We start from the raw sequence: 23,540 nt of genomic DNA on the forward strand, positions 1-23,540 counted from the left end.
TGTGTGTATAGGATGAGATGAATTGCCATGCTGACACATGTGGTCAGTCAATATGAAAACTTACAGGAAGCACTCTGGGTAATAATTATCTGGTATAATTTGGTTTTGGAGAGATAAACCTTGTAGCTGACTGATGGGGAAAACAGAATTATTTGCATGTTCAGTTTATTTGCAACTTGTGCTCATCTGTGTACACATAAATATGCATTGTGCTTGAAGCATTTCTCGGTAATTTTGTGAGCCACTGGGGGAGAGGGGGCTAGAAATGTTAAATACAAACTGCAAGTATTCAAGGTCAAGGAAAGGAGAGCCAAGTCTTACAAAATCACTCAAGCCTGACACACAGCCGAAGGAAAATAATGAAGTGATGGAATCGGAAATTTCTGAGAAAACACTGCTCAACTGAAGAAAACAAAAGACAACAATCAAAGAAAAATATATACTTGACCTAGGGTGAACAAAATGTGCATCAGGTTAATATGATTTCATCAAAGGACATCAGCAGGTATTGTGCAGATGCAGACATAAATATGAACTTGCACAAACACTTTCACATAGTCATAAAAAGGTTGTTAAAATTAAATTAGATCTAACTGTATAAAAATGGTGCGTGTTTGGGCTGGAAATTGGAAAAAAAGTTTTTCCTGCCATTAAGAGATGATCATGGCAGAAAAACACTGTACTATTGATTTGAAAGGATCTGGTAAGATGCACACCTGTAAACCACGTTTTTTTAAAATCAAACAGTTCAAGATGCGATCAAAGTGCAGCAAAACTGAAAAGCAAGCTTTGTTAGTCGAAATCAGGTAACTGACCTTGGCTATTGAAGAATATCCCATTGCTTTGCCTTGAGAGGCTCATGGGCTGCTTTTGCAATGTGCTTTGGGTCATTATCTATTTGCACTGTGAAGTGCTGTTTGATCAGTTTTGCATCATTTGGCTGAATCTGAGCAGAGACTACAGCCTTGTACACTTTACAATTCATCCTGCTACTCCTCTCTGCAGTCACATAAAAAAACCCTCTTGTTTCATTGGCTGCTATATATACATGTGGTAAGCTTTGAATCCTGAGCTGTTTATCTCGTTTCCACAGCTTTGTCTTCCATCAGTGTGCTTTAAGTTAATATTGGTTTCATGGACCCACAGAATTTTTTTACAGAGCTGTGCAGGTCTTTTTTAGATGTTTTGTGGCAAAGTTTAATCTACCCTTTCTCTTCTTGAGCGTAACCAGTGGTTTAAACCTTCTTGTATTTTCATTCATGAAGGGATCTCTTGATTGTAGTCTTTGGCAATGATACGCCTACCTCCTCAAGAGTGTTCATGAATTAGAAAGATGGTGTGAAGGTGGTTTTTCATGACCAGAGAAAGACTTCTGTATTCATTCACTTCAGTTGTCATAAATGATCTTCCAGGCCTTTTGGTGTTGTAAGTGCCTTCCTTTTAAGAATGTACCAGAGATTGCCGATTTGGCTACTCGAAGTTGTCTTATTTTGTTTTTATACTCTAATGATGGACACCTTGCCTTGCTTCAATATCTCTTTGGACCTCTTGCTGAGAGTTCCAGTGAACAGCTGCCAAATGCAACTTCCACACTTTGCAACAACTGATCTTTTATCAGCTCATTGTCATGGAATAATGAAAGAACAAAATGGTTGTAATTCCCAAACGTCTAACTTTGTCAAACCCCTCGATTTATAGATAAAAGCTCCCAATTAAATCACATCGTGGTTGCTTTGTTTAAAATCTAATACGGCAAAATTACAAAAACTGCGTTAATAACCAAATACTTTTGGACCTAACTCCACTCTTTCCTCCCCTTTTCCACCTTAGTGTGTGAAGTTCAAAAGAATTGTTCACTTGTGAGTGCAGTCACGAAAGAATAAACAGGAAAAAACAGGTAAACTCACCTTAAATGTTGAGTTTAAAACCTAAAATATTTATTTAGTCCTACCTTTGCTCAGACCTCATATTTAATAGGAAAAAAATAGTAATAAAAAAAAGTTTTAGCAAAACATAAATTATTTTAAGCATAAAAGAATGACTTGATTGCAAGAAACTAAGGTAAGCTCAGGGTTTATTATTGGCTTCCACATAACAACAGTCAATGAATATTTTAAACAATCAAAGCCACAGAGGAACAGAAAGTGCCTTTCAAATCATGAGTTATTTTCACAAGGTTCACAAGAAACACTTCCCTGTGTTGCCTTGTCTTTTAAGATGGACTCCAAGCAAAGCAACAGCAATCTTGCATGTGCTAGGAGTTTTTCAGATTTGAAATATTTATGATTATTAGTATCATCACATTTCAGTGATATTAAAAACAGAAATTCATATGTGACTACTCTAGACTTCCTGCATGTAAAAGTTCAGCTTGGTTTTATTGTGTGACTTTGTTTAATCAGCAAAAGACGGTGTGAGTATGATATGAAATATATGTATGATGTGACAAATAGTTATCAAACTCAAGCATTTACAACTAGCGCAAGATAAGCTGCCAGGTCTCCATTTATGTTTCTCTAGGATATGCTGCAAGGAACAAAACTAAAAAAACAGCTCTCACACATATAATAAGGGCACTTTGAGATATAACAGAATATTAAACGGCAATGAAACTGGTAAATTTTGAAGTATGTCAACTGAAGTCTATGTCAGTAGGGCTAAGTCATGGTCAAAGTAGTTATTTTTCAAATATGCCAATTTACTACCCTCAATCTAGAGGCCTCTCCATCTTTGGTGAACCCACATTTATAGTGTCACTATATCATCTCCACTTTTCCACTTTCCACTGAAGCAGTTCAAGTGTCTGCCAGCAGTTATAACACTTGAAGATACTTGAAGCTAGTCAAATTATTATAAAGTTGTTGTGTTTCTCTAGTATGCAAAATCACACAATATTTCATCTTTGCGCCTCCCAAATCCACTTCAGCTTACATAGTACAATTCTTTATGAATGAGTGTCTAAATGTCTCATTCCAAATTAAAGAAGTTTAAAGACATAAATCCAATGGTTACCAAGTGGGTGATGATGGAACCCATCCGAGTGTGAACTAAACCTAAGAGAGGCTGTTCTGTTCAGCAATTGATTCGTGTCTACATGCAAGCTTCTCCTCCTTCTGCAGTGATATAGTATAAGCGTGTGCATAAACAGGGAACATGTATTGCTCATGTGCATTTGTGTATGCAAGTGATCTTCTTACCTTGAAGACTAATTCGCCCATCAGTCCATTCCATTGACCATCAGGCTGCAAGCTGCCATATTTGTGGTCTGGAGCAACATAGATCTCATATTTAAAGCCCAGGTAGTTTGACAGAGCATCCAGGACATCGATGGAAAAGCCCTGGTACTTCTTTGGTTTCCCAAGAACATTCTCTGACACCATTACAAACGGCTCCTCCTAGAAGGCAACGAACAGTCAGCGTGTCAGTAAGTCAGTCAAGCAGCCAATCAATGCACCATTCATTCAAGCATCAAGTCCCCCATTACCCTAATAACCATGTTAGCAGCACAAAAGATCATTTTGATGGCTGCAAGCATATCTGAGAGAATCTACATTTTACATTTAAAGATAATGATACAAGCAATGCCTGAAAAGGTAAAACTACATGTTACAGGTAGGCTCTTCTCTGGGGTTTATTTTCTACTACCTACTAGAAAATTAATGCTGCAAATGTGAAAATAATCCTATGTGTTATTCTAGAAGAAATCAAGGTATGAAAGCAAGCAGACATCTTTCAGCATATGTTCATTATTTAAATTATATGCTGAAGCACCTTTTGAGTGAGTGTATGTTGACTGTAACAAGTGAAAATCATGATTAACCCCATTATTTGAAGTTCTCATCTCGGCATCCTTGTATTCATTTATGGAACCAATTTATTAATTTACTGAAATGGTACCCCGTCTGACAACTTAAAGTGAATTAAAATGTTGAAGATCAATAACTGCACCCTAAATTCCAGCAGTTTTGTTTTTAACGGTTCATTCTTAAATACCATTGGGAAGCCTAAATCTCTTGTATATTGATTTCTGGCACTTGGCTCTCTGTTGAGGTTAAATGACATCCAACAGCGTTGTCATTTTAGGCAATTAAGTGAACAAAGCACAAGGGTTTTTTTTTTAATTTTCAAGGAAACTTTGCTTATACAAAAAATAGAAAGCAACATGAGACTTATTTTCATTTCCTACACCTTGGATTATGTGTTTTCCTTCTAGCCGTTTACCACACAATTCTTGTTTAATAAATCCTTACTGATGAGTGAAACATTGCAGACCAATGTGTCTTATTTTATGAGACTGTTTGTGTTATTGACAGGATATTGGGTGCACATTAAGCACAGACATTCAAACAGAAACATATACACACAGGGCATTCTACACATTAACTTGGCATTTTCAAATCCTTGCTAGCAGCTGCAGTTCAATAAACTATTAGACAGTGAGTGGACATGCATACCAAGTCCCTCTCTTACCACAAGCATCCATCAATTCAGGTGGGAACACCCACTAACAAAAACAGCCATACATACTGATTTTCCCCTCAACTGACACTGATTGCTTCCTTATTTGGGGGGTTCTGTAAACCTTTATAAACAAATAGACATGGTGGAGAAAAGCTGGTTGGCATTGTTCTGCAGGACAATCAAGGCAAAGTAATAGTACAAATTTCCTGATCTACAGTTAATTACACTATATAACTTTTAAACTACATTATGTGTGAAAGACAGAGTAGGTGTGGAAAACACATAACACCAGCAGTTAAAGTTTTTTAAGCTTAACTTTTTTTTCCATAGCATTAATGCATTAAAGTACATTAAAGTATCAAAGAGTTATCACAAATGGCATGCATATTAACGTTAGCCATTTCACTATAAGCACTTGATTAATTGGCCAACAACAGGTGTGAGGACCTCTATAAAGCAGAAGTTTTGCAGATCTGTGTTAACAAAATAGCAAAGAAGAAAGGCATCAGCAATAGTTTTAGAGAAGTAATTCTTGCTGCCCATCAATCTGGGAAAGGTTATATGATCCAAACAATTTCACATCTATTATTCTACAGTAAGAAGAATTATTCACAAGTGGAAAACTTTCAAGACAGATGCTAATCTTCCAATGAGTAGATATGGAGTGGAGCCTAAGGTCGGACTATGCGATGCTACTAGTAATGCAGTTAACGTGTTACAAACGTAAAGCTCATAGAAAAAGAAAAATACTGATTAAGTATGGCTTGTTTGGAAAGGGCTGCAATGGCAGCACAGGTTTGGTTTACAGAGATACATTCAAACCACAAAACTTCGGGAATATTGTTCATTACACAGATGAGACCAAAGTGCAGATGTTTGGGCATTTGGTGAAAACCAAACACGACATATCAGCACAAACAGCTCATAACACCTGTCAAGCACAGAGGCGAAGGGGGGAAGATTTGGGCTTCTTCTACAGTGATCATAATCAAAGTATTCTAGAACCAAATATGAGGCCATGTTGGAAAAAAATCAAAATATTGCAATCACCCAAAGTCTACACTTCAACCCAATTGAAATGCTGTGGCACAACCTCAAGAGTGCTGTGCATAAATGAATGCCTGCAAACCTCAAGGATCTAAAGAAGGTGTCCACCAGAAATCCTCCACAATAATGTGAAGAAAAAGCTATTGAATCATGAGGTGTACTTGTGAAAGTGTGTACTTTCTTTTAGTCATGACTGTGTTTTATCTTATCTTATCTGATCTGATCTTATCTTATCTCATCTTATCTTAGCTCTGAGAGAATTAATACACTTGTGGGTATGCAACTGATATTTTTTTTCACTTGCAAAATAATGAGACTATCTAAAAGTCAACAAAGAGTCACGTAACCATTTGAACATTGCGCTGTTTAGTCTGATTTTAAACTGTTGGGCTAAATCACTTCTCAGTAAATGGTTTACAGACTGAAATCTTGCAAGAAAATTATCCTTTGAGATGTAGTATTACTGTGATGTTCATCTGTATTTCTCGAGTTGCTTTTCTTTCTCTGCTTTTTTCCTTACAGCCCCTTTGTTTCTCTTGCCACTTACCAGCTGACATATAACACTTTGCATCTTTCCAGGGTGCAATGTCTGTAGATTCTAGTTTTCCCTGAACATATGTCTAGAATACCTCATCTTCACACATCCATCAAGCTACAATACTCCCACTTGTCACTATGCAGTATATAATCTCACGTCCCTTGAAGTTACTGTTCCCATGTCTCATTTCCATCATTTCCCCTAACTTTCCTCAAGACTAATTCCTGTAACTGGAAATGTTCCTCTTATTCTTTTTGGAAAAAAATACCAGAAAAAGGAATTGCTCCCTCCACAAAAACTAAGTAATACCATTTGAAGTTCCCTCTAGGGAATGCTAGTTTTGACAGAGTCATGTGGTAAGTTGTGCCACTGTGATCATTTCCAAAACACTCTGAGAAATCTATGTGTACCGTAAAAGTAAAATCTATTTTGAAAGGTCCAGACAGCGCCTGCAGTAGATTAGATTTTATATTGTGTGATAATGATTTTTCTCTCAGTTTCAGTTTGGTAAAGAAAGACGATATAAAGTTCAGAACAACAGAAAAGCAATTCAAATTGAGATGCAAAGAAAAATGTACACTAAATTCATATTTAGTGTACAAGACAGTGGACAAGTTTTTTTTCTTTAGAGAGCTCTTTTTTTATATAGGAATTTTAATAATTATGTTTTCATTAGTGTATAGACAATCATCTGTATCGATAGAGCACTGTCACATTCTCCATGGTCGACCATATTTATTCTCCAAGAACAGAAAAACCAAACAGGCTCTATCAGCAGCCTTTTACATTTTGAGTTTGCATTCACTTAAGGCTCTTCTAAGCACTCGGAAAAAGATGGGTAAGCAGTTGGTTGCAATCTCCAACCTCATCATTAGACTGAATCCTACAGATGGTCCCTTTAAAATACATTTTATTGTTAGATGGCCTATCAAATGAAAGTAAAGGAACAACTGTCAAATTGTAAACATCATTTAATTTGATTGCTAATTCATCAATCTTCAGTGATCGATATCATTAGCCACCTTGCAAAACAAATGTGGCATTAATTACACTTGTGGTTACTGTGTGTCTTATCTTCCTTCAAAGTAAAACTTTACTTTTTATTCAGAGAGAACATTGTGAGCTCTCTTCATTATCTCCAAAAATATGAACTCAAGTTAAAAAGGGACATATTTTGCCTTTGGCTGCATATTTGGGCTACTGTAGCTAAATCCACAGCTTGCTACTTAAATCAGAGAAATGTGCACCCTCGCATAAAAAAGGACAAGACCACTACATATGATGAAAAGAAGAAAGCCATGCTGATATTAAACAATTTAATTTAGAAACATATATAAGACAGTAATTTTAGATTGTTAGGCCAGCTAACTATATAGTCTTACATATAGTATAAAGAAAACCACATTTTGATAACTGCTTAAAGCGCTTAAACTATATTTTTTAGTTTTAAAACATCATTTTTGGCTAATTGTGTCACTTGTGCCCAAAAGTTTTTCTACTCCTGACTCTATATTATAAAGCAGGATTTATTCTTATCCAGCTAACTTCACTGTTAACCCGAGTTTTCAGTACCCTGAAATTGGGTCACTTCTTACTTCTAACATATGTTGCAAAACTAACGTGCTGTAGAGCAGGTTATGAAATCCTACTGACCAAATAGCATCACCATTCCTGCAAGATCCTTCTGTGCATGGATAGCAGGAGGTACAAGTGTCTGAAGTTTTCTAATAATGTCTAATGTCTTTGTGTTTCCCCAGTGAGCATCAGTGTTAAATGCAGATTGAAATATACCAGACTTTAATATACTATATAGTATTTAATATAGTAGCTCTTCTCCAGTCTTACTGAACAAAACCCATGCAGTACATTTAATACTAAACTACTGTACATGGCTTTTCCTCCCACACACACTGTAAACCCGAATGTTCAAAGTAATTAAATAGATTAAATAGTGTATACTCAAAGTCTTTAAAAAGTTCTGTTAACTTAAATATGTCAAGTTCGTGTAACATGTTCTTCTTTTTGAGTAAATGAAACTAATAATATTTGATTGAATTGAACTATTTCTATATTAAGTAAGCATCACTTAAAATCACAACTCAAGCACAACGTAAGACAGTTAAGTTAGGACATATAAGAATGGTAAAGTCCTGTTATTTTTGTTGTTTCAAGTAGGTAGGATTTGATAATAAACTTAATTTATGTAGCACATGCTAAAATACAATAAAATCTCAAAGTGTTTCACCAAATAAGTAAAATCAAATTGTCTTAAATGCATTAGTGGAAGACAAAATGTATTTATTTTAATATTCATTGTTTTATCAATGTATCCTACATATATATTTTTAATTTTTTCCGTAAGTGTTGAGCAGCAGCAGGAATCAATTTTTATTCCGAGTTAATCTCTGATTCACCCTCCGAAGCGGAAGGCGGCGCTAATGAGCATTAATACAAAACACAGAAGAAGTAAAGGTATATGGGCGGGAACAGCACCAAAGAGGCAACATGGACGACTGGAGAAAGTTGGACCTAACGGCAGCAACTAGCATCACTGGACTTACAGTAAGTTTTCAATGTTGATATTAGTTTATTGTTAAAATACGAATATTTAGTTGTATTTTGGGTGCGTGTCGAAAAGAATAGCAGAAATGTCGGGTCCGTGTTTTTTATGTGCTTTGCTGCTCTCCCCGAAGGAAACTTTGCACTTGCAGAGCAAGCATTAAGTTATTGTAATGAGGGTCACAGGCTGTTTAAAAAGTTAGATACTACTTGTTCTAGAGGTGGCGCCCGGTCACCTAGTATGAAACAAAGTGTTTTAATCTCTCTAAATTTTTAAACCCCCTCTCATGACTCAGAATAGTTGGGTCCAAACAAGCCCGTTGTCCCTGCAGTTACCCAGCGGAGATACCTGTCTGCAGTGAGAGTGCTTTCAAGCCGTTTTCTTGTTAGAAACGCTATATTTTAAACTATATGTGCAGGGTTAGGGTTGTGAAGGAGTGAAGGAGCTTTTGGACCTCTGGCCTGCTCTAAAAATGGAGTCTGACATAATATGGATCAGCTCTCTTTAAAATGAAAATTGTAATTCTTACTCATGTGGCAGCTTTTTGCTGCTTTATAAAGATGTGCGAGATTCTTCAAATTGAACTGTATTGTCCTTCTGCTGTAGTTGTATGCAGAGTTTCAGCGGATTACAAATCAGAACCTGCCCAATACATTCTACGCTGAACTTGACCGCCATCTTCCTCGACTGATGACCTTATTCAGACAGAAGGCATCAAAAACTGGGAAGACAGCAGATGCCCTGGCTGAAATTCTAAGAATTCACAATGAACAGGTAATAATAGATTGTTACACATTTCATAGGTTGAACCAGTGGAACATTGGACAGGTTCAATGATTTAAATGAGCTTTTTGAATTTTGCTATTACTCCACTTTGTGTTTGCTATTTGTCTGACTGTATTAAAGATGTGAACAGGTTATTTGTGGACATACTGTATGTTCTGATTTGACTGTTGTTGTTGTTGTTCAGTAAACTCACCAGTATATACAATTCTGTTTTTATCTGGAAATAGGAAATCCATGATATCCACACCAAGCGCACTACCATTTTCCACGCCCTTCCTGTCTATCTGCGTGAGGATGTCTCTGGATTTTTCAGAACCTGCACTGTGAGTATCCTTAAGTATCTAACAGATACTACTGTATATATAAACAGTGCATCAAAGTACAAACATGTATTTTGATGCACTGTTTGGACTTAGCTTTGTTTAGTCTACCCATACGGTTTCCATGTATGGTCTTTTCTGTCTCCTCACTACAAATGAACTGAATTGGTGTTTTGTTGAAAGTGATAAGATGTTTAGTAAAACGTTTTCCTGTGTATTTCCTTTAGCTTAGTTTCAGTCTATCTCACACCACCTGATTCTCTGGTGAATTAGCTGATTTATGTGTGCAGAACATGGATCTTCTGTTTTTCACCTCTTACAGTGAGACTCAGGTCTCCCTTGTAAAAGAGGTATTGGATCTCAATGGGAGTTGGTAAAATGAGAAATTATATGTCGTCTGTTGTATTTCTTGGGTTAGATTGTGATTAGTATCTCTTTTTCATTAATTCAGGACGAATCTGATGAGTTGGAGCTTGATGGTGTTGAAGTGGCCCTCTTCACTGTCATCAGTGACCATGACACGACAAGTCCAGTTCACTACCAACCTGTGAAAATCTCTGTCATCATTGAAAGTGATGCCGTGTTCAGTCTCCCCAGATTTGGTGAAGCCTTCCTGGTAATGTTTGGACTGATCTATGCACTTCACCTCAGCTACCCCAAAACCCTGACCAACACTTTAGAATTTACTCAAAAGATTTTACTTGGTCTAGAAAGTGGTAAACTGTCACCCAGGTTACAGACCCTCAAGAATGACTTGGTTATGTAGGAACTCATCTGAAAGAAGGATGCAGGGTGAAGCATTATAAAAGGCTAGTTCAAAGTTCTCTCCTTTTATCCAAATAATGCCTCAAAACGTTATTGCATTACTCTACAGGTGTTCAACCAATAGGTCCAAACTATACAACGTGCCTTTGTTCTCATTAACATAATGCAAAGCAACACTAATGTTTTGTATGTTTTAATGTTTTTCGTAATACTATTTCTAAAACATTGTGGGCTGCGCAAGATGACCTAAATTTCACTGTTTGATACTGGTTAATGTAAAACAAATAGCATTGTAATTCACTCAAATTGCTGCCCTGTTGCCTTATTCAGATATTAGCCAGAGAGCCAAAAGCACATTTTGATATGATTTATTATCATTTGGCATTATTTTTCATTACTCTGACAGTTTTCCTGACTAAACAATTTTTGGTCTACTTATTTTAATTTATAAATGTTTTTGTTAATTAGTTTTAATTTATTTAATTAAAAAAAATGTATTTAATTTCAACATAATGTGCTAAAAGGGTGCAGGCAAGATACTGTTCAATGGCAGATGTTTATGACTTTTGTATATTAAGTTACCGATACTCAGTGTAATTGAGGCAATCAATTTGAGTTGACCGTTCTCAAAAGATACAAGTACCATGTAATCCAAACTTTCATGTTCTGGAAAAATTTGACTTTTGAGTTGATCAACTCAAAAAAATTGAGGCAATCGATTGCCTCAATTTTTTTGAGTTCTGGTAACTTATTCGGGTGTACAGTGCATCCGTAAGTGCCTGCACACTTATGGGTCATAACCGCAACAATTTACACATGGAAAGATCTGGGAACGCACATGGACATTTCACACCCTTTCTAGGCTTTTCTGCTAGTAGGCCGACAAGGGGGATGAGGCATTTTGGGTAAAACATAAACATTTTTACACAGGCAGAGCTACAGAACAGGAAGAGCAACACAAACTTAAAAGTGTGCAAACAATACACCTTCTCACATTACTAGAGATACTCCTTCCCAAAAATGAGAAGAGGGACAATATTCACAGCCCATATCCTTTTTGCCTTTAAGGATGATGAAAATCAAAGACTGAAAAAATGTATGAAAAGATCAGTAAAAAGGGATAGCCACAAAGATGTCTAGCATTATCGCTTTTTTCCCTCTGTTTCTCACTTCAAAGGGGGGATATGAAGAATTTATAGCTGTGAATCTTTAAAGCACTCAAGGGATATACTCAAATCGATGCTGCGGGCGAGGCAGATAGAGCTGGAAAGCCAGAGTCCCACCACCATCAAGACTCCATCACATAGTTGTCAAATGTCAAAATGAAGGCTAATGAAATTATGATAGCTTGGTCCATTAGTGAGCTCACCGTGGTAGGTATTCTTCGGCTTTTATGACCCCCATCTTTACTCCTAACACTGTCTGATAAACTGTTTTTTTTTTCATGCCCTCACATAAGCTCTTAAGCTGTCCCTAGATCCATTCCCATATATATAAAGTGGAATGATTGGCACAAAAATAGACAAAAGGACAGATTTATAAAGGAGCAAAAGTTTGAAATGTCAAATTAATACAGTCCCTCCTGATTCTTCAAGATGAACAAAAGGAAAAGTTGTATAAAGACTGAAATCGGTCTTCTTTGTCTTTGGACAATTGGAAATCTTGTCATAATCGAAGAACAGACACACGCACAGATTAACAAACTGGCCAGTTAAACTCACCAGAACAGTGACAACTCGTAGCACAACTCCCCTCATGTTGTTTTCCAATTTTCTGTCTGTCAGAGTGCCATTCAATCCATGAACTGGGTCCCATGTGGCTAGCTGTAATGTACACAAACAAAAACACACAGAAACACACCAAACAGTTAGTTACACAGAAATCTGAAACATACGACTGGTTAATTCCTCAGTAAGAACAAAAACTTAGCGATTCATCAATCACATGCTTGGATTTATCCAAACACTGCAATGTAAGTATCACTGATATCATTGAAATCCAAAAAGGCTGGTTGTTTAACAGAGCCACATCAGAATGGAGCTAGATTTCAGTGTTTTTTCACATTCTTTTAAATATTCAAAATAAACTGTAAGCTTGCAGTGTTTTAACTACCTTTATTTAACAGTGTGTTAAGTTATTGTTTTGAACAAAATGATCATTATCTCTGGTGCACTACAGTAGTTCCACCACTTTGGTAGCTTATTTCCAGCCCAGATGGACTCACACGCAATGCCAGAATATACAGTTGTAATGGTGACACACTTCATTTTTTTGTACACTGGGTGCAGTTAGTACTGAGCATCATGAATATTGCACTCTAATCTATTTCTGGAAATTAAAAAGAGTCAATTAAGCAAAATAAGGATTTCGACTAACTAATCTATGGGTGACCAACCAGAATGTCCCAATTAAAAAACCTTCTTGTAAACCACCAATCAGGAATATTCACATTTCAGCTACACATTTGGCTCATCTAACTTTTATGTCTTATGTTTTGACGGTTCCCATTCCATATTCCTGCTAATCGCCAAAAAACCCTTGATCAAATTTCTCTAGAATGTATAGTTTACAATCTGCAGTTCACCCCCAAGTGCATGATGCATAATGTGAAAAAGGACAAACACAAGGCTTATATGATTGCTTCAGCATGATATCCCATATCATTACAAAATCTGACTTAACTGAGCACTGAATTAATTACCTTCTGAATTACCTAGGACCCCAACATAATCATAAACAGCACATAATATACTGCTTTAACTCCCAGTATACAAGATTTCATCTATTTCCTTCTGACCCAGACTTCTATCAAATTGCATCATAAACACCCAGTGTTTTTTTTTCTCTTCCTCTCGACCAAATTATTAAATCTGCCTGATGTTTTCAATAAAATATTGTTTTTGGCTTCAAAGATCAGACTAGTCTGTTTTCCCTGTGGAGATAGAGGCAGTAGGAAAAAAAACAGGGGGGAAAAACTGTTTTTTGTGTATCACAAGCACACTATGATACACACAAAACTGCATGCGATGATTTGTATTTAAAAGAAAACACAAACACATCAGAGAAGCAGAGGACACAGTGCAGAGGGAAATACGGGATTATCCATTTTTCTAAAGCCAGAAGTTACTGTTGGATATACAGTTTTCTGCCAATTCTGATCAATTCCCTTTTGGGACCAGTACTTATGGTAAAGCTTCTCTAAAATTGTGGCTTTTTTCATGCCCTGCTACATCCTGTTTGAAGTTTTGTTTTTTTTTCAAAATCAAAGCCAACAGTTTAAATCACTCCTCGTGTAATGATTTTTGTAGACACGGATCATGTGTGTGAGTTAATTCTAGATTTGCCATTAGAAGCCGGTGCTGTATTATAACTACTTTTTGACTTATTCTTGTGGTGTTTCTCCCATGACTTTTTTTTTTGCCCTCTTAGTTCCTGTCTGTCTGTGGTTGTGTCTTTCTTCACCTCTGGTAAAAGTGCGAAAAGTTATACCCACTCTACCACCAACTAAGTCATTATGTTTGTCTTCCCTTTATATTGTTGCTGCGTTATATCAAAGATTCAGATGAACCACCATGCATGGAGTGTTTCACACCAAATCCAGCAGCCTGAGAAAAGAAGAAGGCCAGGGACTAGTGAGTGTCAGAACCACTGTCCAGGATGAGACAACAAACATCAGTGAGTACATCAGAAAGATGGCCACAACCGACCGCATGTTTAGTGAATAGCTCAGACAGCAGAAACACAAGAAAGAAGAGGAGCAAGGCCCCTGCACGGTGTGTATCATTGGCAGATAGTGGAAGTGGCTAACATCCAGAAGTCCGACCAGTGGCTGGACAAAGCTGGACTGAAAGACAGCACAGAGGCACTAATCATGGCAGCGCAGGAACAAGCTCTGAGCACAAGATCCATAGAGGCTGGGGTCTATCACATCAGGCAAGACCACTGGTGCAGGGGCTGTGTAAAGACGCCCCGACACAATCCAGCACATAAGAAAAGGGTGCAAGATGCTAGCAGGCAGGGCATACATGGAACGCCATAACCAAGTGCTCGTATTGTATACAGGAACATCTGTGCCAAGCATAGCCTGGAAGATCCGAGGTCAAAATAGGAGATGCGTCCTAGGGTGGTAGAGAATGACCGAGCTAAGATCCTGTGGGACTTCCAGATGCAGACAGACAAACTGATGATGGCTAATCAACCGATAGTAATGGTGGTGGACAAGCAGAGGAAGACGGCTGTAGTGATAGATGTAGCGATACTGAATGACAGCAACATCAGGAAGAAGGAACACGAGAAGCTGTAAAAGTGCTAGAAGCTCAGAAAAGAACTGGAGACGATGTGGAGGGTGAAGGTAACAGTGGTCCCAGTGGTAATCGGAGCACTCGGTGCAGTGACCCCCAAAGTTGTGCGAGTGGCTCCAGTAGATCCCAGGAACAACATCTGAGATCTCTGTCCAGAAGAGCGCAGTCCTAGGTACAGCTAAGGTACCCTCATATAACGTGGCATTAGTCTATTTTCTACATCCTTGATGTTTCTTTGTTGTCATTACTTATGCAACCTTTTATGAGTACTTTTGTGTTTTCTTTTCTTTTTGTGTGTGTGCTGTTTCTTTCTGTAGCCTGCCTGCCTACCTGTTTGGGTCTTTCCTCATGAGTGAACCATGACAGACAGCACTGTTGATCAATGGGGAGAGAGTAACTATCACTGGGGATTTCATCCATTACACATTTAAATGTGTTAATACTGCACGTCCACAGGTACTTTTTACATTTTTAAACTCTTATTTGATACCTCAAGCATGCGTGGGCGTACTTCACTGGCATCTTCCCAACATCACTGAAGCACCTTTTTCAACATCTTTAAGCATTCTTGCTGTTAAACTAAGCTGATGTGTGCTTGAACTGCCAATACCAAAGTAGACATGCAGGGCTTTTATAAATGCACGCTGTGAGCAAGGTCCTGCCCTTTAAAAGAGCCTTTATTATTTTTATTTGCAACGTGCCCTCTTTGTTGCTCCTTGTAGTGGAAAATATTACAACCTTTATCATTCCTATTAGAACAGAGAGTCCAGTGACCTTAGATAATTCACACAAGAGCCTCATCAACCTTCACTGTGAGTTGGATATATGAGGGTGTGTAGGATGTACAACTGTCTTATTGTTATGTGTTATTGCAACCATACAACATTGTTGCCGTTCCAGCACTTAAATCAACAATACAGTGCTCATCTTTGCTCATCTTTCTGCATTTACCCAAATCACACAGACAAACCCAAGTAAATCAAATTCCATGCTATCCATGTTTTTGCCTGGAGAGGGAGATGTGGAGCTAAATGTAGCTCATTTCTCTATTTCATAACGGCCCAAAATACAGAGGTATCTGTAAACCTGTATTTCTCTTAATATTAGCCTGCTAGCCTTTATTTTGCAACACAGAAAAACTACTACTGAATAATTTTTTCCACAAACCCACTGTCAATACAGCCGTTAATAAAAGTGTGTGAATGTGTTTGTACACGCTACTCTTTTGCTGCGCCTGTGTGCTGTTGATATGTGTGGCAACAGAAGCAAACTTGGAAAAGGAGATTGTGGTAACATGAAAAAGATAGAAAGGTCTCACGAATAAAAACACAGGTGAGAAACAGTTAACACAAACCAAACAGCGACACTTAGGGAGGAAAAAATAGATATGGAGATGGGTGAACCTCATGCAAGACAAACAAGATGTTGATAGGTGTTAAACAAAGATGATGACACACTGTAAAAAAAAATAGTTGCAGCACAGCAGTTGCCATAAGTGCTTCTAAAAGTGTGAATGTATATAATCAATAAAATATTAGTCCTGTAGCAAAATGCCGATTAGAAAACCAAAAGCAGACTCTGTTTTTCACTTTACATTCACACCTGACCACATCTGTAGGAAAACAAATCCATACAACAACACATATAAGTCAACCTGCTCCAAAGAGAACATTATCTAAAATCCAGAAAAGGGATTATAAGCGGAATTCATAATAATAATAATTTAAAAAAAAAAAAAGGGTTCAGCGAGACACACATTTTTACACAGACACACACAAAAAAGCCTTTGGCTAACAGCAAAAGCACACCTGCTATGGCACTCTGTAATCCTGGCTTCCACAGAGCTGTTGAGCTATGCAGCAGTGAGCCCCAACAGTGGTAATCAAAACTCAGTGATTGTACTGAGATAAGAGTTAGTGATAGTGAAAGAGTTAAAAAATCAAAACCACATGGTTTTGCTTCATAAGTGTTTCCTGTACTGCCTCCCGGAGACAGGAATTGCCTACTGTAGTCATCTTACCCTTAAGCAAGGCACTTAATATTTATTTCTTGGGACTGCATTAATAAAACAAGAGTTCCTAAAAGACTGGTTTAATAACCACGTGCATTTGCACTAGTTAAATCAGTCAGTTGCTCCAACTACTGATGAGGTGCTAGATCCGACAGAAACAATGTGGACAGAGAATATGCACAATAACACAGAAAAGCAGTGAACCCAATGAGGCAGTCTATTGCATTCTTCATAGCATTTAGTTATAAGTCAATAAGATTAGGCAAAACATATCAATCACTAAAAGCAAAGGACTAAAGTAATAATAGAGGGTACTAATCAGGGTCAGGCTGTTTAGCCATTAATGTACACTTATAGACAAAAACACTAACCCACCCAGACCAACATGCAGTACATCAAATTTCACTCCCCCACTCTCATATAGATCCACAGTAGAACCACAATAGATGTACATAGTGCACTTTGAAAGGTATGATTCAATACCTAAATGCGTCATTGCCAACAACTACAATAATTATTTTTTAAAGCCCACTTTCTGGTGAGGGAAGTGATCAAATTTTAATCCACATTGTTTACTGTAAATGCTCTTTCATTCTTTTGAAAAACATCTTCCTGGATCAGTTGTCCATCTGTTTGTGAGAACATAAAACTTAAAGCCGAGTTTGGGCACATTCCTACTTTTTTCCATTGTCATTTAAATTGGATCCACTTAAATGGTCTTCTTTTATCAATGACATGCAAAAACAGCCTTACTGATAAGGGTACTTAACAGTACATACATTGTTTTTACATTACTATCTTCATTTTTTCTTTGACATTATAAATGGACGGTTAAGAGGAAATAAGAGACAAAGCCATAAGCTCGAAGGAGATGGAAGAACCTTTGTAATATTTCAACAAATGTAAATGTCAGTATTTTCACTTTTATCCTCTTATGCATTTGCTTCCACCTAAAAGGAGTAATAGAGGCTGCTTCACTGTAGAGGTGTGCAGGTGATGAGTTAAAATGGTTGGATGACTAGCAGAGTGGCCACCAACCTCTGCTTATCTTCATAGCTCTGGATAATGGCTCTCAGCCTGACAGTATGAAGTAAATGTGCATTTGTGAGTGTTTGTGTGCCTTTGCATGTTATAACCATTAGGAAGAAGACAGCATCTAAACACGGCCATTAACATCCCACACTCTCTCTCCTTCTTTCTCTATCACTGCTTTAATTTCCTTTTTTATTTCTCTTTTTTCATCATTTATTGCTCTCAGTTCAGTTTTTCTTTTGACAAAGCATGCTATCTCTTTGTTTCTCATTTTACCAAAATTGTGTTTAAACAACATTTGATGAATCACCATGGGCTTCTGGAAGGACATTCAAAGCTCTTCTTTGGATGCTGGATACCTTTTGTTTCATTTTCTGTTAAGATGATCCCACACTGCTTCAATAACGTTGAGGTCAAGGCTCTGGTGAGACAATTCCACGACTGATAGTTTTCCATTGTGTGTTTTTCTATCCACAATTGCGTTTACTGCATTAGCAGAGTGTTTGGAATCAACAGCTTAAAAAGGAAGCTGTTCCTGATCACATGTTTTCTGGATGATATTGCAACAACCGTATCAACTGAGGGGCCAAATGAATCTCATAGATCCTGTGTCACATCTTTACTGGGCTTCTTCCTATTTCTTAAGGATATGACTTTCACATACTCTTCATCTTCTGCAGTTAGTTTTTTTAAGCCTGAAACTCATTCTTTTGTCCTACATTTGTCCAGCCTCTTCAAATATTTTAGGGAGATGCTGCACAGCACAGCCAGTTTTTAGCTAATAGCACTTCTTGGTGCAAAACTATTATGTTATGCCTGTCAAACTGTGTTATCTTTGGCATTTTTCATAGGTTCATCTAAAGAAATGTGAACAAATGGTTTGCTTTTGTAACAGGCTGCTAGTATAAAAGTGCCTAAAGATACAATTTAAAACTGGTTCGTTGCTAAGTTTTCTGTTATGTGTGGAAACAACACTGGTTCATTCTTTAATTTAGGTGGCATTTTATGCTAGAATCATTCCTAGGTCAGGGTTAAGGGTTTAAAAAAAACTTGTTTAAAAATGGTCAGGTGCAAGGACTGGACTAAAAATAAGTGAAAAAGTAGTAGTATGTCCAAAGAAGATCTTTAAAAGACATTCACAAAGGCTAAGACTGCACAGTAGTGTACAAATAAAAACATCTACATTAAAGTGTCAGTCTTTCAGTATTGTTTGTCATTGTGATCTGTAAAACATTATTATAACACTGAACAAAAAATGGATATATCAGTCTCCTTCCTACTTCCAGCCACCGCACTTGCATAGACTCAGACAGACCCCAGGCACTTTAAAGGATGTGTAACCACACACATTTAAAGGTGATTGGACCATCGACCAGTGCTGTGTTGGAGCCACGAGTCATTTACTGTTACAACAAACCCTTTTCTTGGAACACACATCAATGTGAACACAAACCCCGAATACTGTATGTGGATGCACAATCAAACAGCATGCAGGTATCCTCTAGCCTAAATAGCATCTTACAATCACTAAGGGGTGCTTTGAGATTTCATGTATCTCTTATTTTCTCTCCCTGTGGCAAACACATCAAAGCACACTGTGACACAAACTGTGGCTTCTGGCCTGATTGTTACATACATGACTCGTAGCAATTCAAAATGCAGTCGATAGCAGGTGACATTTGGAAGCCATGGAGGTGGGAAAATTGTACACAGCGCTGACAGACACTATCGACTGCAACAAAATCAATATGCGTAGGAAGTTGTAAAAGTAAAACAGAGATGTATGAATAAATATTGTCAAAATTCTGCTCTACACCTTACCTCAAATTACTGCTGGTAGACATAAGAGCAACTCCCCATGAAATTAGACCTGGGCAATTGCTGTATTAGCTGCTGCTGCACTTCCTCCCACCTTATATGATGAGCTCCACTAGTGGATAGACACAGAGAGAGATTTGATTTTGGACTTTCTAATGCAGTGTAATAATGGACTCTTGGTGTAGGCTACTCTTAGCTATTAGTAGTTTATCTGCTTCACCTTCAGCAGCAGAAATACTATAGGGCTTTCCTCCATGATCATACGTGTCTCCCTCTTTTTGTTTTTGTTTCTTTTTTCCCTGTGTTAACTGGATTTCACCTGCCCAGGAGTAGGTGTTCTGCTTTCAGCATCTGTTGTGCTATAATCTTCCCTCTGTTGACGCCACTATGCAGTCATATGTTTGCCATTGCTATAAAGAGAGGGCAGCCAGACATGCGCACAGTCAAACCGAAGAGCAGTTCCACTACTCCTGTCTCCCTCCCTCTCCTCAAGTGACCCCTCTCTTACCACCACCCGAACCTCCGTTTCTCCCTTGCTAATGAGCAACATGCATGTCAGTCTACGAACAGCTTGCACACCAAGCCTTCCTTCTGTCCTCTCCCCTCCCTCGGCTATATTTGTGCTTGCTGGTTGACATGTTTTTAACGAACCAACTAAAAGTCCAAGGTTCTCTCCCCACTCCATGCTCTCTACCAGTTCAGTGGCAGTCAGAGAAGCACCAGCTTGTTGCAGCAAGCAGTCCACTTGCACTAGTATGAAAGCTCTGCACCACCAACTGCCTTCTCTCCACCTTATAGCGTGCAGGCTCATCCATCGGCCTCGAAAGCAGTTCCAAGCATAGCTCTAATCTATTCTATTCACTGCCTTGATTTATTTGGACAGTTTTATTCAAAAATATTCCTGCGATGAAACTATTAAAAAAACAAAACAAAACACTAATGCCTCATTATAATCATTCTTTGATCATGACAGTCCTACACTCCTGGTGGTGGTAATAGTAACGGTAGGGCTGATTCACAGTAAGTAAAGATTTTACATCCAAATTTTTTGGCTTTTAACATCTAATGCACCATTTAAGGAATATCTTCTCAGTTCAGCTCTATCCAGCTGTGCATCGGTTTGTGGGAACAGAAGCCCAGTATGGGCACATTACTCTTTATTTCCACAGTATGTTTTGTAATTATTCAAAAAGTGCTTAAAGAGTGTTTAATTAGTAACATGAAATAATAACATTACTGAAGTTTACACCTGACCGAAGCTACAAAACTTATAAAGATACAGCTTATTTTGATAATTACTTTTTAAAATTTTGATTTCTTAATCACCCATGCTGAATTAAAGAGGTATTAAAAAGAGCAGCAAGATCAAATGAAATAAGTAAATGAACTCTACAATAATGAATTTACTTAAACAACAATATGTGCACTTTAATGCACAATAAGCCCGCCCTCTCCGTCTTTCTCTCAGCTAACACAGGGTGCTTGTCTCACCACTTACACTAGGTCTGCAACACCAGCTGCCCATTCTCTACCTCATAGTCTGTGTGCTCATCCACTCTAGCATGAAAACTACTTCCAAGTGTACAGGAATTCTCGTCTCCTCTCTTCCTTTCTTTCACTTACTTGTGTTATTTTATTTTGCTGTTTGGTGTTATTAAAATAAAATTATAAAATTTAGCAAAGCATGCCGCATTCCAATCATTGTGTCTTTGAACACAAAAACTGCAACCTGAATGGCAATTAAAATCAAAAAGCCACTTTACTCTGTCCTGCCCTTCCACCAATTTCCTAAACAGAATTGAATTTGAGGGACACAATTAAAAGAACAAAAGCTATACTGATGGCAAATTGTTGATTAAGTGTGTCATGTAAAAGCTAATAATGTAAAAAGAAACACATTTTTTTCTAAAGAGATTTTTTTTCCCCAGCATAGTTGAATTCATAAGGTCTTCAGTCAACAGAACAACATTAGTGGAGACTTTCTTGTTTTCCTTGTTGTGATAACGTTTGTCAAAAGAGAGGTTGTCAAAGGAGCTTGCAAAGAATAGCATCTGGACTTCTTTAAGTTGCTTGAAGACGTTTCACCTCTCATCCAAGAAGCTTCTTCAGTTCTAAGGTCAAATGGTGGGGAGTCCCAGATTTAAACTTAGTGGGAGTATCCCCCCACAGAGGGACAAAGGGACCCCCTGATGATCCTCTAATCGCCTGAGCCAAGGTGTGAAAATGGGTGTGGGTCCCAATCAGCCAGGGTTTCGGGTGAGCTCATTGTGAAACCTGGCCCCACCTTATCATGCGAATTCCTGAGGTCAGATGGCCCAGGATGTGAGTGGGCGTTAAGGCGTCTGGGAGGGAACTCAAAACTGGATTATAGATGGGAGACAGTTGGTGTCGTAAACCTTTTTTGGGGGGATACTCCCACTAGGTTTAAATCTGGGACTCCCCACCATTTGACCTTAGAACTGAAGAAGCTTCTTGGATGAGAGGTGAAACGTCTTCAAGCAACTTAAAGAAGTCCAGACGCTTTTCTTTGCAAGCTCCTTTGACTACGATGACCTGGATGACTGAGAACCTTCACAGACAAAAGAGAGGTTATAGCAATGCCCAGCAATTGCCTCTTGACCCCCTTCTTCTCTCCTGAGGAAAAACAAAATTCCATTGCTTACCGATATTATTTACATAACAGCAAAGCTTAGTCTTTATTTGTACATTCATATTACACATTGTATGCCTTTAACTAAATGGTCACAGCATGTCAAATCAAAAATTCAATAGAGAATTCATATAGAATGTGATCTATATTGCAAGATATTTAAGTGACTTTGATTGTGGCATAGTTGTTGGTGCCAGACAGGTTGGTCTGAGTGTTTCAGTAAATGCTGATCTACTGGGGTTTCCCCACACAACCATCTCTGTGGTTTGGAGCGATCCAAAAAACGAAGAAAATATCCAGTGCAGTGAATGGCAGGAGAAAATGCCCTGTTGACATCAGCGGTTAAAGGAGAATGGCTAAACTACTTTAAACTGATAAAAAGGCCAAGGTAAGTCACATAACCACTTGTTACAACCAAGGTATGCAGAAAAGCAAGCTCAAAAGGTCAAACTTCAAAGCAGATTAGGTCTAGAAGCAGAAGAGCACACCGGGTGCCTTCCTTCACCTACTTCAGTAGAATTCACACAGACTAACCAAAACTGGATAACAGAAGATGAGCTGGACTGATGAGCCTCAATTTTTGCTGCAACATTCAGATAGTAGGTTCAGAATTTGTCCTAAACACAAAAGCATGGATACATCCTGCTTCATATCATCCCACTGGTGGTGGTATAACATTTTGGGGGATATTCTGTTTAAACCATGTGGCCTCTTAGTACCAACTGAGGAGATTGTTGCTGATTATGTCCACAAAACATCACAAACTAACAGCTACCTGCCTTGGAAGACATCTCAACCTCCTGCTGTTGGAAGAAAAACAACAACAACAGTATACTGGAAGGCTCATCATCTCTTTGAATCATTACCCTCAGGAAAACGTTACCAGTCCATTAAAACATGCACCAAAAAATTCATCAACAGTTATACCCTAAAGCCATTAACATCCTGAACAGTGGACTGAAGCACACCCCTATATACAAAACGTGCAGCAATTACAATAACAGGAGTAAATCACAATGTGGACTTTATGAATGCATACAGTGGCAATGAATGTGCTGCATAGTGGAAATACTGGGAAATTGTGATGTTTGTTGTGTGTGCGAAATGAACTGTTTATATTTATAGCTTAACTCAGCGGTCTCCAATCTTTTTTGCGCCACGGACCGGTTTATGCCCGACAATATTTTTCACGGACCGGCCTTTAATGTGTCGCGGATAAATACAACAAAATAAAACTAGTACCGGTACCGA

The 23,540-nt window shown here is 38.0% G+C and overlaps 1 protein-coding gene across 1 annotated transcript in view; it reads right to left on the reverse strand.

The window, feature by feature from the left end:
• The window catches only part of grid2 (glutamate receptor, ionotropic, delta 2), a gene marked incomplete at its 5' end in the record, with an annotated part of 543,021 nt that overhangs the window by 97,737 nt on the left and 421,744 nt on the right, over positions 1–23,540 (reverse strand). Inside the window, 2 exon segments of the mRNA XM_005916136.3 lie at positions 3,198–3,395; positions 12,199–12,300. Coding sequence (XP_005916198.1) covers positions 3,198–3,395; positions 12,199–12,300 — 300 coding nt within the window.

The sequence above is a fragment of the Haplochromis burtoni genome, unplaced genomic scaffold (assembly GCF_018398535.1).
Source record: "Haplochromis burtoni strain Fernald_Lab_line unplaced genomic scaffold, NCSU_Asbu1 Contig_18, whole genome shotgun sequence".
NCBI classification, from domain to species: domain Eukaryota; kingdom Metazoa; phylum Chordata; class Actinopteri; order Cichliformes; family Cichlidae; genus Haplochromis; species Haplochromis burtoni.